At 37.2% G+C, this 16,359-nt stretch overlaps 1 protein-coding gene across 1 annotated transcript in view; it reads left to right on the forward strand.

The window, feature by feature from the left end:
* Positions 1 to 16,359, forward strand: part of megf11 (multiple EGF-like-domains 11) — a 96,126-nt gene that overhangs the window by 40,860 nt on the left and 38,907 nt on the right. Inside the window, exon 6 of the mRNA XM_060877951.1 lies at positions 12 to 104. Within this exon, the coding sequence (XP_060733934.1) occupies positions 12 to 104 (93 nt within the window). The remainder of the gene's footprint in view (positions 1 to 11; positions 105 to 16,359) is intronic.

A 16,359-nucleotide genomic window follows, 5' to 3' on the forward strand; every position in this document is an offset into this window, starting at 1 on the left:
CTCTCTGATAGCTCTGTGTACTGAAGAGTGCGCTCATGGCCGCTGTGTTTCCCCTGATACGTGTCAGTGTGAGCCAGGATGGGGAGGACTAGACTGCTCCAGTGGTGAGTTCACTCTCTCATTAACTCTGAGAGCACAGTTCACTTCATTAAGGCCCTCTGGCTCGCAGTGTAATGTCTGTTCCCTTCTCCAGAGACCACAGTCTGCCTGCTGGAGCTCTCAATCTATTACAGAGAAAACAGCACAGAAGGAAAGCTCTCCACAATCACATTTACGCTACAATGGTATTCAACTCTCACGCTGTAATCTCAAGTCTCAAAAGCCTAGAGACCAAAACAGCAGGGATCTCTCTGAAATGAGAGCAGTGCTTAAAAACCAAGAAATGAAGAATGATCTTTGGGTTGAACACTTAAAGGTCAACAAGTGATTATTATAAAGCTCTGGGAAGGCAGCATATATATTTCACACAGACCCAACAGTGACCAGGTTGCATTTTATTTAATGTTTATTTTGGGTATCAGAGCATATAGCATGACATGTGTTAAAGCATGTTACAGCTTTTGAGTCTTAATCTCCCTGAGAATGAAGATTCATTTATCTCTTTATCCTGTTTTATCCTGCATTATCCTTTACGGACCTTCAGGTGTGTATCTCAGAAATGCTGGGCACAGGGCAGGAATACTCCATGGGCTAACAGTGCTTCTCAGGGTTCCAAGCACACACACAATTATTCACCCCTAGAGGCAATTTTGTATTGTTAATTGTTATGGGAAGTGCATGTTTTGGGAGGTGGGACATGAAGGAAAGCCAAACGGAGAACATGTAAAACTCCTCAGTGAGCTTAGAACTGAGAGAATGAAGATGACACCTGTAATCAGAAATAAAACCTAACCAAGAGGTCTGCCAATCGTATTTTATATACTGAATCCGTTTTAAACAGTCATAAACCATATTACGTTAAAATTAAGTTTCTTGCAAATTCAACAACATTTGGAAATTTTAATTTTTAGTCATTTATAATGTAAAACATGGATCCAACATCAAATAAAAACTTTTTATTGTAACCAGAATTTACCTCCATTACTCGGACTCTTGGAGAGAACCAGATTATTCTGTACTCAATCAACTACCTGCTGAAGCCTGAAGAGATTTCAGGAAAGAAAGAGAGATAAAAAGAAGTCTAGAGAAAGTAGAAGATAGTTGAGAGTATTGAGTGTTTCAATATTTATGTCTAGATAGAAACATGGGTGGGAAGGGGAAACAAACAATACCTCCCAAGGGCCAGGACAGAATTGCCAAACTTGCTGAACTCAGCTGGCCTATCTAGTGTGTGAAGGTAGAATAAATGTAACATTTATTTAGCCAACACATCTACCAAGTGTATCCCTTTCAATAAACTGTAAATCCCTTTTGATGCAAGGCTACTTACTGTGCATGACATCAGTGATATTGATTTCCTGCCCTTTGTTTTGACCCAGTTTCCTCATTCTTATTGCTGACCTGTTTGGTATTGTTGTGGTTCATTTGCATCATTCAGTGCACATATTTACCAATGAATGATGGGTGCTGGAAGCACTGGTTCCTAAGTGGTGGAAGGATCTATTGGCCATTTTCATTAACAAAAGAGCCATTTCATGATTACCAGCAGCCTGTAAATCAGAAGCCAACCCAGTAGCAATAGCCACAGTACTCAAATGGAAACATGGATGCTACTAATGACCTATACTGACTTCCTGTGGAGACTTGCCATGCAGCATTTTGGGAAGATATATGCTGAAAGGGAACAGAAGAATAACACCAGCTCTCTCAGGGTGTGTCTGTCTTGGTGTGTGGCCATGTTTTTCTCCATGAAGGTGCTATATTTATCCACCTTAATATAAACAGACCTGGTGATTGAAACCTAAGCATTATTCATAACTTTCCTATTTCCATGCCAGGCATGGGGCCAGTCCTTTTCATTTATGAGCTTTCATCTGCAGAAATCAGGAATGAGTGCCAATTTTTAAATTAAATCTGCCCTTTTTCCTTGCACATAAATGGTACATCATGTTTTTTGCCATTCCGTATAAATTTTATTCACCCTTATTTTTCTCCTTCTTTCTCACTTTTGCTCATTCATGTTGGAGTGTTGGTGAGCTTTCTTGATAAGAGGTTATGCAGGTTCTGTCATCACTTTAGAAACAGCCTAACAGAGACTAATAGCGGTGCCAGCATAAAGCTTCATAACCATTGTGGATGTAAGGTGTTGTTGAAATAAGCCTGTGTGTCCTTGGTGCTACTTTAGTGTATTATGTGCAGTGTTGGATGGAGGGAGGGTGTGTTGGCAAGTCTGATGATGATGTGTGTTTTGGGTAAAATGTGCTATTACATGTAGCTCTATGCCGCAGGGTTGAAGTGTGAACACTGTGTTTTGGTTTTTTGGATTTGCATCAAATGGGCCAACCAACATTTGTTAATAGAGCAACACTCACCAGGAGCTTGCAATATAGGTCAGCACCAAGACGAGGGGAAAGACATGGAAGAAACCAAGGAAGGAGAGACAGTGAAGGGAGATAGTGTTCACTGGTGCATGTCACTTCTGCCCAATATCAAACAACTGAGAATGCAGATGGACACCAGGAATGCCACAAGTGCTAAAATGTGCAAAAATATAATTGTCAATGTAACTAGAAGACTTATTTGAAGCTGAAGTTAATTGACTCCCTCTCACTCACATGCTCTACTTTCATATTTGCCTCAGAGTTTCTCCACTCTTTTGCCAACAGAATTAGATTCCATTTGAAAATTTGTTCAAAGCCTTGAGAATTAATAGTTGACTGGATGTGTAAAGGGAATTCTGAGTTCTGGGACTTCTTAAAAGAAAGTTTGTCTGGTGAAAATATTTCAATTGAATATGTAATTACACAACATAGTATGATTTTTGAAACATTAATTTTGCTAGGTTTTACCATTCTTGCACCATTAGTACCATTACATTTTCTCACCTCTGTATTAGTTCAGATGTCATGTAAGATTTCCTGTTAACAGGTTTCCTGTTTACCAAATGGCCAGCAAAGGTGCATTGGACTATTGAACATGTGCCAGAACCAGCAAGATGTGCTTTTGAAGTGATCGTGTGGATCTTCTTGTCAAGCCACTAAGCACACATGTACACTGCACTGATAAGTGCTAATAGAAGAGGTCCAAGGGGACGGTTTCAATGATCATACTCTCTATGAGAGTGGACGAGAGCAAGTAGTGCTGAAGCAGGGGTTTAGATGGAGGGGAGAATGGGGAATGAGTAGGGGGAATTTGACTTGCTCTTAGACGACTCATTCATCAGGAAAGACTCTCACACAGATGCTGTCAATCCAGATACTCAGCAGTACACTTACATGCTAGTGTGTTAGAGTGAGGGGAATAAAGAAAGAGACAAATATTTGGTTTGGTGTAAAATAATTTGAGAGCCATTAAAAAAGGCTAATTCTGAAAGGACATTCGAAAATACTTGTAAATAGATATGACTTTTTAACCTTTAGTTAAAAAGGCTCAGCATTGACCTAAATTAATTTTGAATTAAATGCATTAAGAGGGGAAAAAGTATAGGAAGAATCGCTCAGTAGAGATAGAGGACAGATATCGAGGATAAGACTCGAAGACATAAGACATAAAAATGACTCTTATCTCTGCAGCCATCAATAAAACCGTTAAATAAATCTTTCTCTCCTTAATCTTTCCTCTTTTTCTCCTCCCTACCCCCACTCTCTGGTCCTTACCAGTTAGGTAGCACCATCACTACTGCTCTCTCTCACATGCATAGCACAGGCAACACACAGCAGGCTTCACCCCCAACTTCCTTTCATGTGCATGCATGCTTGTGTGAGTTTATCGCTGTGAGTCCTTCTCTTTCATCACTTAGCTACTCTCATGCAGAGAAGGTGACAAAAGAAGAAGGGCCAGCACCTGATTGCTTATTGTAAATGTGCATTTCAATACACAGCAACACCACAGCTAGTAGCATTCATTTAACCTGCATGTGTACATGAAAAAACATACCTTAATCAATGGGATGCCTCATTATAGCATAATGTGAACTTGATAGTTTTGTACATGCAGAGATTTTACTTTAATGCCCAACAGTATGAGATTCCAGTTTATGAATAATGCTCTTATGGAATATAAGATTTTTTTCTTCACTCAAATTTAATTGACTCAAGCCCTCCTGTGGAATCTTATATTCCATTCCCATGAGAGGGCTTGAGTCAAATGCTGGGTGTGTCACTGACCCAATGATTTAGCAGTCCCAAAACATTCATATGCACTAAGCTGAGCCCCTTAGTCCCGGCAGCATTCTACATTTACTACTTGGACCATATCTCCACTGTTAAAAGTGTATAGCTCTTGAGGGCTGTTGTTTGTTGGCATCCACAGCTAAACTCAGTATTTCTATACAGGAGGGTGAGGAAGGAATGATAAATGTATCAGGGCATAGAAAGTCAGCTGAGAATTGGCTGAAACTGTCTAGGTTCCATGGACCAAGTTTGTTTGTGTCCATCTGCGATTAGTCAGATATAGGCACTTGAGAGAACCAACATTTATTGGTTGAGTAAATTACTGTAGTGGTGTTCTGCCTTAGTTGATAAAAAAGAGACTTGGGACTATTCTCTATGGTCCTCAAAAGAAACCTCAAACTGAAACCAGAAACACATTAAATACACTTTATGGCCATAAAGTATGCGGACACCTGACCACACCATGTGGAGCATCCCCAACTGTGGCAACAATGCTGGAAGTCCACAACTGTTGAGAATGATGCATTCATTCTAACCTCAGGCCTCTTGCCTGCATTTACATGACAGTGCCAGTTTGCAAATAGCAAGGATAATAAATACTTTTTTTTCTAATGTTGGTGTACAAAAACATAAGTGACCGCACAGGACCCTCACTTTTATCACCTCTGGGATAAATTGGAATATTGACTAAATGACAGTCCTTCTTGTCCAACATCAGTGCCCGGCCTCACTAATGCTTTCATGGCTGAATGGCCAAATCCCCATAGCCATGTTCCAAAATCTAGTGAAAAGCCTTCCCAGAAGAATGGAGGTTATTATGACAGCAAAATGGGAACCATCTCTATATAATGCCCATGGCTTTGAAAAGGAAATTTCATCATTCGATTGTAATGCTTTCGGCCATATAGTGTATGTTTATACTGAAATATTTGCTGTGTTTATTATTTATGGTGATCATTTTTGGTTGGTGCTACATTTTGGTATTCCAATGAAATGTTCCAGTAAGACTTTATCAGTCTATTAGCTCCTAAAAACAAAAGAGAAAGAGCTTCTTTTTTTATTTTTGCCAGCAATGTTGAAAAGTTATATTAAGGAGAAATCCAACATAGAAGAAGTGGAGACAGCACATGTTGGATTGCAGCGATATGACAAAGTCTCTACCGAATTATGGAAGAGACTTGGTTCAGCAAGTTAGCAATCTAGAAGGTTGTTGGTGTTGATGGTGGAGTTAGCATAAAAACTGAAGCTTTGAAACCATACCTATTTGTTCATTGTTTACTGAGGGTGGATTTTTGATGAACATCATATTTACAGCATTTTACTATCCATTTTGAGATCATTACACCATTTGAATCATTTGTGAGTGGAGCTGTGAAGCAGGACCATGTTCTCCTATATGAACTACTATTTTTGCGTAATCCATTACTTGTCTATTCAAAAACTACAAAAATGTCATTCTAGGACCTTTTCACCTTTCAGATTACGCCACTGTACTAATTGTTTTCCAACATGGTATTCATAATGATGGAGCTGTACACACTTGGGAAAGGGTGCCTTAGCTGTAATAAATCCATGCAGTTTAGATAAGAAAATAAATGCTGTCTGGGTTTCCGCCACTGCATACAGAACAGTAATTGTTTACTTCAGTAGAGAATAAATCAAATGATGCAATATTGCAGTGTTAGCCCAATTGCTTTAATTTATGATAGCTACTGATGCAAATATGTATGCTTGCAAATAGAGTTGTTTTAAGTGTACTTGATTTTCCTCTCATTAAATTGGCATCCGAGTCAAGAAGGACATATTGTTCATTGCACCTTTGTTTTTGTTCTTATGTTTTGTTCCATCAAGTCTTATGACTTTTGGAATTCCAAAGGCTCCAACAATGTAATCGACAGGTGACAATAATGATTATGCTAATGATTGCTGCATTTGTAATTATATACGGTTATCAACGTTGCTTTCTTCCAATGTTATCATTACCACATGGAAGCAGTGCCATTAGACTTAAAGAGATATACTTGACATTGTCTTGAGTACCAGGAGAACCTTTAGATAATCATGATTATTGGGTACATTAAAAAGGCTTATTACTTGTCCTCAGGAGAAGGTTAGTAGGTCTAAAATGGCTGAGATTCTGTAACAGTTCTGTTGCCAGCTTCTGCCAGCATACTAATATAAAACAAAACCTCTGTTGTGGTCATTTCACAGTCTATGAGACACCCTTGATTTTGTGGTTCATTTCCATGTTTATGAAGGAGCAGTACAGCATTCAATTTATTTCATTGATCATTACATTTGATGAAGCATTTGCTCGTCATTGCGAGGGCCAAGATGTTAATTCTGTAGGTCTGGAGCTGCAATCTCTGGTGGTACATGAGGTCCCGTTACGATGAGATGAGACTACTGAAGAGTAGTGTAAATTGACTTCAGGTTTTATGAGTTAGTGCATGGATTCACTTATTACAGCCCTCTGCACAGCTCACAGGTCAGTGATTCTTGAGGTATAATTCTCTCATCTATCTCATCACTGTTAGAACTCTTTATTTACTGCTGAATATTGTTCCATTAACCACAGCTCTACACATTAAACATAATTAAATGATACCTATAGTCCTTTTGTGGAGTGAGAATACTGTGTAAAAGTCTTACCTCTGATAAGACTAATGTTAAATATGTAGTAGTCATAGACCCTTATCTTGACTTCTTGAGTTTTACCACATCATTTTTACCACATAAAACTTTTACATTTACTGCTATTGAATGTCTGCAAGTAAAGACGTTACTTGTTTATTTATTTATTTGTTTGTTTGTTTGTTTGTTTATTTATTTTTTAAGACAACTTAGTTCTTGTCATCACTTATGCTGTAACATGTATAAATAGTCGTTTCCTCACCAGGCTTTATTTTTTCTCATTCTTGAAATTAATAAGACAAGAAAAACACTGCTTCTCTGAGAGAGCACAAAACCCTCTGTTCTGAACACACTCTGGCAGACAAGACTCCTTCCATAAATTTTAAATAAACATCTTCTACCAGATCAGATAAACCTTAGTTTGTGTAGATCATTCAGCCCTCAGGTCTCTGGTAATGAGCTTCTACAGAAACAATAAAGTATGAGAACGAGCACAATCTAAAACATTTAAATTAAAATTTCTAAATCAATTTACAGCCAGAACTACTTTAATAGCTATTTTATGACAGAAAATTAATCAACACCTTGTTATCAGCCAGATTTGAGAATTCAGCAATTCTGTGGTATAAAGGGGAATCTTTGAGGGGTTGAAAAAGCTGCAGTGATAAACAAAAGGACAGAAATTTGTGCTGCCTGTCAAGTAGATTTGGAAACTATTTGATGAGCATGCTGATCAGAACAAACTAGGTGAGATGGAAGCAGATCCAGCTATTTTGTAGACCTCCAAATCGTAGGATTTCTAGTATCTCTGTAGGGATGACAACCTTCAAATTTCACTTGTGCATGGGACTGCAAGTCCTCGAGTACATGTTTTACCATGGTGTCTTCGGATATGCTGTGTGTTGGAACGTGTATGTGCATTTTTGTGTGGGTGGCATTATTTGCAGTCTTGCTCCTGCAGTCTTGCTCCTGATGTTTAACCCTGCAGTCAACAGCAATGTTGCAGTGATTATGGTCCGTCCTAGGAGACATTGATTGTCCTGCTCCTCACAGGTGAGCTGAACACAATGCTGACGAATGAACTCTCGCCCCTGCCAAGTCCAATTAACTGTCAGCAATGCATTGACATGCCCCATCGGTTTGTGAGGAGAGCAAAGAAAAACAAACTTTTAATCAAATTGTGTTTCAGTCCCCAGGGTAACTGGAGTTTTTATTCAAAATTGTCCTCTATCTGTTGTTACAAAGTTTCCTAAGAAGACTTTTGCAAGAACATTGTATTTTTATTAGTAAATACAAGGGGTGACAAGCTGCATATTTTTATTTTGGTGGACTTTATTAAGTCATCTATCTTGCATATATAGACAGGTGAAAAAAGAATTAAGGAAAAAATGTGATTCTGTTACTTTATGGGGCATTTTACTGGCAAGGTTTTGGTCCACTTATCCCGCCGCAGAGGGAGAAGTCACTGCAAATCAATACAAAGTGAGTCTGTGCTCATGATAGCCTCAGATTCCTGTTCTTGGCTGACAGGAGTGGAACCCAGTGTGATTTTCCGCTGTTGTTGCACATCCTCTTTAAGGTGTGTTGTCCATGCTGAGATGCCTTTCCACTCACCAGGGTTGTAAAGAGTGATTACATATTATATTAATTATAATTAATAATTAATGATATTTATTATATTATTATATTAATATAGATTATATTATTTATATATATTATTATTTATCCTTCCTAGTGGACCAAACAAATTTTGGCAATTTTCCTCAGACTTCTCATATCAACAAGGCATTTCCATCCGTTGTGGGTGCATAGGATTTTATAAGCATAAATAAGCAGGTATGAAGGTGTAACAAAGTGGACAGTGAAATGTGTGTAATAGAGATAAGTTAATATGTGGGTCAGTAGAATTCTCTCTCCCAATCTGTTTATAGTAATGGTACTGTCGGACTCTTATGGGACCAGGCTTTCCTAGCTGGGGGCCAGCCGAATACATATTAGTTACAGTCTATTAGGTAGTAGGTTTCAGTGATGTTTGGTTCAAGCTCCTGTTTTGACAAATCTGATACCACTTTTTTTGAGAGCCAAAATACTTCTCACTGATATAAGTGCTGTGAGTGATATAATTAAGTACCTTCTGCTTTTTAGCTGAACCCCTAAATATCTTTTAATATGATCTGTAAGTTGATAGCTCATGATAGCTCAAAATGACCTCCCATGCAAGAAGATGCATGCAGAGCTCTGTCCTGGCTCAGAGACTGTTTTGCTTATCAAGTAATGCTTAGGTACATGTAAAATATGGTTTCTGTTTTTCTCAGGATTGGCCATCTCATAGAATGTAGGCATGATAAATTCTTCAAGGTCAAGATAAACAACTCAAGCTTCTCCTGCTTTGTTTATCTTAATGCAGACATTAAAAGTCCAGAAATTCAATTAAATCCCTGCCTTTTCCGAGTGAGGTAAAAGCAGAAGCCAAAGCGACACACAAGGCACTATCACATCTCAATGGATTAATAAGAAGGAAAAAAGGACAAAGTCTGTGATCTGTGCCTCAGAGAAAGGGCATCTAGATGATAAGGATCAAAGGAGAATTTTACAGCAAATGTAGTGCCTTCCAAATGATTGGATGCATTCATGGGAGTAGATGCAAAACTGCACAGTAATGTCCTCTGCATTTAAAGAAATTCTGTAAGAAACCAAGGTCAGTTTGAGAAGACTACAACAGAAAAGATTTGCTGTTTGCTCTGTAAATTGACATTAGCCCGATGAAATGATCAAACAAACCCCAAAAAATGTAGCTTTAATATAAATATCTGTGTTTTATAATGTTTCTAAACACATTTTGATCTTTCAAACAATCCTTAGGAATATGAGAAGAATTTACACACATCTGTTTTTCTGCTACTATTGATGACCTGTTTTCATACTATATTACTTTGAGAAATTAGATTTGAGATTCAGACTAAAATTTGGACTAATGTAGATATGATAAACCAATTTTATACATCAAGAGATTTTTTTCTTTAAATGCATCTTCCCTCATTGGATCAATACGGACACCTCTTTCGCAGATTACACTAAAACAGGAGAATTAGATTTTCTCTTTTACATTTTATTTTTCTTCTCATCAGACATCTGTAGCTTTATTGGTTAACTGACATGACAAATCATTTGCTTTGCTTTTGAAGGCTTCATGATTGCCAGCTGTTCTCATATAATGCATGTAACCCCAGCACTGGAATTTGCCCACCACTGGGTATATTTGTTCCTCTATTTTCAAGTCTCTATTTGCCTGCCGGTCACACAAACACAATGAATTTTTTCTGCAAGTCACTCTTGTGAACCTTTGACTTCACTATGACTTTGAGAATACACAAGAATAATTCATGTGCTCTGGCAAGATTCTATAGATGCGTAGGGAACAAAACTGCATTCATAGCTCCAGAGGTTCACTCTGGATAATTTTTGCACACTGATCTTGGCAACCGTCTTTGTATGGTCTCATGAGAGGCCAGGTGTGACTGTTGATTAGTTGAAGGGGCAGAGGGACAGCAATGATTGACACTTTATGAAGGCTTTAGGCCTTGAGATGGAGGTCAGTGAGTCTGAAGCTTTGTTTCAAAGCTACTTTCCAGCTGCAGTCCAGCCCTTTCTTGTCAAATTGCAGTCACTCAGGGAATGAAGCTTCAGTGGGGGATCATGTTTAAGTGGTCCAGTAGTATTCCAAAGTAGGCGAATATAGCAGGAGAGCAGTGTAAATCAGATTTTTACACAATTCTTTGCAAAATTTTGCAGTTACTGTTTTAAGGGATATAGCATGGTTAAAGTTTCTGTGTTTTAAGATTGTTAGTCCTGCATAGTTTATAATATGTAATTATATTAGTATAGTATATTAGATAGATAGATAGATAGATAGATAGATAGATAGATAGATAGATAGATAGATAGATAGATAGATAGATAGAAAATTACTAGTCAAACACTTGACATTGTAATTGAATAATCTAATTCATCATGAGTGTTAGGTCATAACTAATCCACCCACATAGTCAGAGCTCAGTCACTGATTACACTGCCTTTCTGACCCTGGCTAGTTGAGCATTGCAGTTCTGCTCCCTTGAGTTTGTCTTTCACATCTGATCTCCTCATCTGCGGTGGGCAAACTGCCACCTGCGGAGAGCTGAAAACCCCGCACCAAGATTTATATCTTTATGAAGAGCATTAGCATAATGTCAGATCATTAAAAGTCAATTATCCTACCCTGTGTGGGTACATGGGGTATTTGAGTGCTTTAGAATGTTGTCTAAAAAGTTGCTCATAAAAAGGTTTTACCAATGTTTTAGCAACCAAGAATCATTTACAATCCTTTAAAGAATGATTGGTGCAGAAGTAAATATTCCGGAGACTGAGATGCATGTCGCAAAACACTGATGTGTTTTCTACCACATCAGTTTTCATTCTCATTTGTTTCACCAAACATGCCAATTGTGCCCATGGCCAGAAAGATTAGGCCTCATCTGATCATAATATATGATTTTAATTGCCGTTCTAATGATGCTTCATGGTGCCAGCTTTCTAAATGTGTGTGCGGAGGGATCAAATTCCCGGAAACAGAACAATTTTCCAAAACATTCAAGGGTGGTAAGAAAATTATTTTAATAAATGACTACTACTACTACCACTACTACTACTACTGTACTACTACTACTACTACTACTACTAATAATAATAATAATAATAATAATTATTATTATTATTATTATTATTATTATTATTATTTTATTATATGTTTTTGTTAAAGGAAAGATAAATAGTTTCAGTTCAATTCAGTTGTATTTGTATAAAGCTTTAACCATGGATATTGCATATATTGCATATATTTATTTATATGAATTATTATATATTAATTTAATTTATTAATATTTATCCCTAATCACCAAGCCAGAGGCAACAGTGGCAAGGAAAATCTCCTGAAACATTATTAGTAAGAAACCTTGTGAGGAACCGTAAAACCATCCTCATCTGGTTGATACTGGATAGTGTGATTGTAAAAAAGAATACAATACCTTTCATAACTGTACTATATTGTGACAGTTTTCTCCAAAATTTTGGGTCCAAAATTTCCTCAGTTGTTTTAATAGTTTTAATGGAAATCTTGTTTTTTATTTTTCATAATAATGTTTGCAAAAGGGAGTTTGTATATTCAGTTTGAATAAGTTATATACTTTCTTAGGAGAAATTAAAATTAGACCATATCATGATTGACCAGGAACATTGACTGGACATAAAGAATGCATGCAGCATTGTTGTACACCATTTTAATATATTTATTCCTCACATGTAAGTCCACACACCTGCATGATGTGTTCATGCCCAGTAGACTCAAAGCTGACCCAGAAAAAGTGTGTCTGACGTACCCCACTTTTTCACTGGCTGTTATGCCGGCTGTTTTCAGCAGGTGCAAGAGCCACGGAGGTACATGATATTTCACCAATGGGAGTCAGTGGGCAATGTGTATAGTCACATAGACCATGTGCCTTGACGAATGGACTGTCTCTGCTTTTTCTATCTGTAATCTAGGTTATATTGCCTTCTTTTGACACCTCTTCGCTTCTTTGCTAATTTCCTTGATGTGCATCAGACAGTAGAATATTAGCACCAGTTCATGTGGCAAAAGACTGAGTTAAGTGTTTACATTAACTGCTGTAAAAGGAAGTAGCTATGTGTAATAGGTGTATTCACCCATCTAAGAACAGTTGCAATAAAATGTTCACCTCTTTCTTATGTCTAGGTCATTTTGTACATCTACACTGAAAGGGTAGAATCCCTTTCCACTGAAATGGATATTGAGGGGAAAAACTCAAAACAATTATTTCTACAACAACCATTCAAACTTTATTAAAGTTAACAAAGTTAGCCTTTCTTTCAAGTAACGAATGAACTGACTTGACCTAAACAGTCTTTTCACAACCAAATTTATCTTAGATATAATGGATGTTCTGATGTATGTCATGGTAATGTGTTAAGTCTTTTGTGGTTATGAGCATATTTTTAAATCCAGAGTAAAGAGAAGGTATGGAACACATGGGTGTAGTCCATATGGGGTGTTATAAATATACAGCATTGCCCTCTACTGGAAACCTTCATCAGGATCACAGAGAGTAGTATATCCTTGTCAACTCTAGCATTTCAACAGACTTCATTTGTCCCAATAAAGTGAAAAGTCTAGATATTTCAGACACTGCAATAATGTACTGGTCTTAATTTTTTGCAGAATTACAGACCTTAGGACTGGTTTGCAGAATCACTAATATCAATTACTTAAAGACACAAACAAACAAACACTTGTACATGTGGCTCTCTTGCCTCCACTAGCCTGAACTCCCCATGATCGACACTCTGCCACAAGCCCTGGCACAATCCAGTTCATCCTAATTGGAATTAATAATTAAAAATAGGAAATCAATGGGTTCAAATTAAGTGCCACAGAGCAAGCTTTATTGGGTTGACATTGTCTATGGAATGCATGCTTTTGGTCACTGCTGTCCTCGTACGTGTCCAGCATCCACACTTCAAGCCCACCTTCCTCTTTATTCATGTCCTTCATATTTGATTGGAGGCTTCTAAATAAACCAGAATCTCTTTTCTTTTTTCCTCATGCACATGCGGATGAGAGATCATGTAACCCCCTTGGGGGAAGATCTGTGTGAAGTGAAGAGGGGAAGAATTATTAATTGGTAGTGGTGGCCGCTGGTGTAACAATCTGCTGATGAGGACACTTTTGACTTTTTGTTGAATAAGCTGCTGGTTTTGCTGCACTGGGTCAAGGCTTTTCCCACATTATTCAACAACTGTATAATGACCCTGCTTCTGCCTACATCATTCTCTTCCAAGATTCCCATTTCACTCTCTATAGGCTCGGGAATTGGTTACCCCCTTAACTGCATCATCTTAATCATTAACTTTTATTATATATACAATTTCTACCATGCTAATAAAGGAGCTATTAATCATTATTCAACAATTATTTAACCCATTTATTGTCTTGGGTATGTGCCTGAATTTTCAAGGGTGAAGTGATTAAACCTCTTATTCAATAAGAGTTTTGAATCAGTGAATCAATTCAGTTAATTTCAGAGGAATAAATTACATCTGTATAATGCACAATTCTGGTTATTAGGACCCATGATAGCACTGAGACTGCAGTAGTCATGGCAGTAATTCATTTTGTTTGCTACTGACATTTGTCGTAGACCTAAGTGCTGCCTTTGGCGTAGTAAACTGACCCTTAATCATCAAGGTTGCATAGAAATGAGTGAAGATTTGAGTGCATGGATTGATACATGAAAGACTCTGTGTCTGATTTATGAATATTTTGTGTGTCATGAAAATGAATGCAAGTGATGGATTAGCTCAAGCTACGTGAAACATGCTTCTACCCATTCGTTACTGATTTACATGTCTTTTGCACCAAGCACATCACAAAAAAGGTATTAACTACAAGTAAGGGAAGACTATATTAGATCTACTTTAGCCATGATGCACTGCTTAGCACTTCATTTTACATACATTGGTTGCAAAAGTCTCTTGCAGTAAATTAAGTGTACTTTTAACGTTTATCGTTCTTCCAATTTATCACAGAATGTTTCTAATGTTTAAATATATGTAGACCGTATGTAGACACGATAAAAAGCTGTTATATATATATATATATATATATATATATATATATATATATATATATATATATATATATATATATATATATATGCAGTATTCTTTTTTATATTGTGTAGGGCCACCTTTAGAGTATACTGTATACTTAGAGTATTGATACTGTCTACTTGAAACAAAGAGTAACAAAGAGTACAAAAGCTGGAATCAGAGACTGAATTAGAACTGATTTGTTTTCTTAAGGCTCCTATTGATCCAAGCTCACATTTAAATAGACCTTGAAGAAATGACCCAGTTGTATCCTTGGTAGAACATCTATTCTGCTCAGTCATTAGTCAGTAATTAATCTGGTAGCAATGTCAGTAAACATTCCTCCTTGAACACTAGGTTATCAAAGGAGGAACGGCGGCTTAATAATGATGCCTATCCTGGTTCTGGGTGAGTACAAGTCCCACCACAAGCTCTTTCTCAGCAGGAAAGAAACCCATAGTAAGAGTTTGTCTGAGATGAATGAGGGTAGTAGAGATGACTAGCAGCATAGTGGCAGTTACAACTCACAAACCTTTCTCTCTGTTATTCCTACTCAGCACTATTCACCGCTCATGACTATCGGCAGGTCTTTCTGTATATTTAGAAAAACATCCATCAGCACTGCTTCATGTAAGGCATCCCAAAAGCTTTTTCCCTCTACGGTGGCCAGGCTCACTCTACAGGCTAATAAATAATGTTGTGATGAGTGTCAAAGGAGCCCTAGAAAGGACGGTGGGCCACGTCTTGCAGACAGTATTGGCAGTTTTTATGGTAGTATGCTTAGCAAAGCAGCCAAGTGACATTTATCACCAAGTTTACCAAATAAACATTGCTTTCACACCAAGCCCTCAGAGCAATACAGCTGTCCTTGTAGGCCCATTAGACTGTGACAACCGGACACAGGACTCAGATAAATGTCTTGAAGGTTACTTATGGGAGAAAGCACATGATATGAATCTGTGCTTTGCCATTTTTTCTCATCTGTACTGTCACTGTAGCAGTGCTGGGGCAGTACTTTCCTACCTATAACCAGAGTGATTCAGAATATAGTATGTCCTGTATATGAATATGTATAGGTTGATTTGTCAAGAGGGTTTTATCCAAAGAATACAAATACATTGTCAATATATATGTATATATTTTATGTATTTATTGATTATAATAAATATAACCACCATATATATTTCACCATATACATTTCATATTATATATATTATAAGTAGTATAACGATTATAAGTATTATTGTTTTCATGAAATTACCAGTGTTTACGATCAGATGTAACCAGTAAACAAATGACCATGCAGTGCCTTGCATAATTTATTGAACATCCCACAGAGAAAGGATGTTCAGTAAATTATAGAAATAGTATGAAATAATACGGCATAACTGCAAGGAGTCAGTGCAAGACAGTGACCGAGTAAGAAATACATTAGTCAGAGAAGCTACCAGTTTTATTCAACACAGACATCACATCAATCATCTTTGCTCATAAATAAAGCTTTAATTCATTTGAGCTCAGCCTATTTTGATCTAGTAAAATGTAGGTTTGAAAACATGAAATTAAGGTTTTATACTTGATTTTAACTTTAAACAGCCTTATAAAACACACACACACACACACAACAACAACAACAAATGCAGATTTGAATAAAAAACAAATATAGAAAGCATAAACCAAAGACACCAAAATGTGACCTATGATCTCAAGGCAAAAGATATATGTACATACAGTAAACTAGAGGGTACAAACT

The sequence above is a fragment of the Tachysurus vachellii genome, chromosome 9, assembly GCF_030014155.1.
Source record: "Tachysurus vachellii isolate PV-2020 chromosome 9, HZAU_Pvac_v1, whole genome shotgun sequence".
NCBI lineage: Eukaryota > Metazoa > Chordata > Actinopteri > Siluriformes > Bagridae > Tachysurus > Tachysurus vachellii.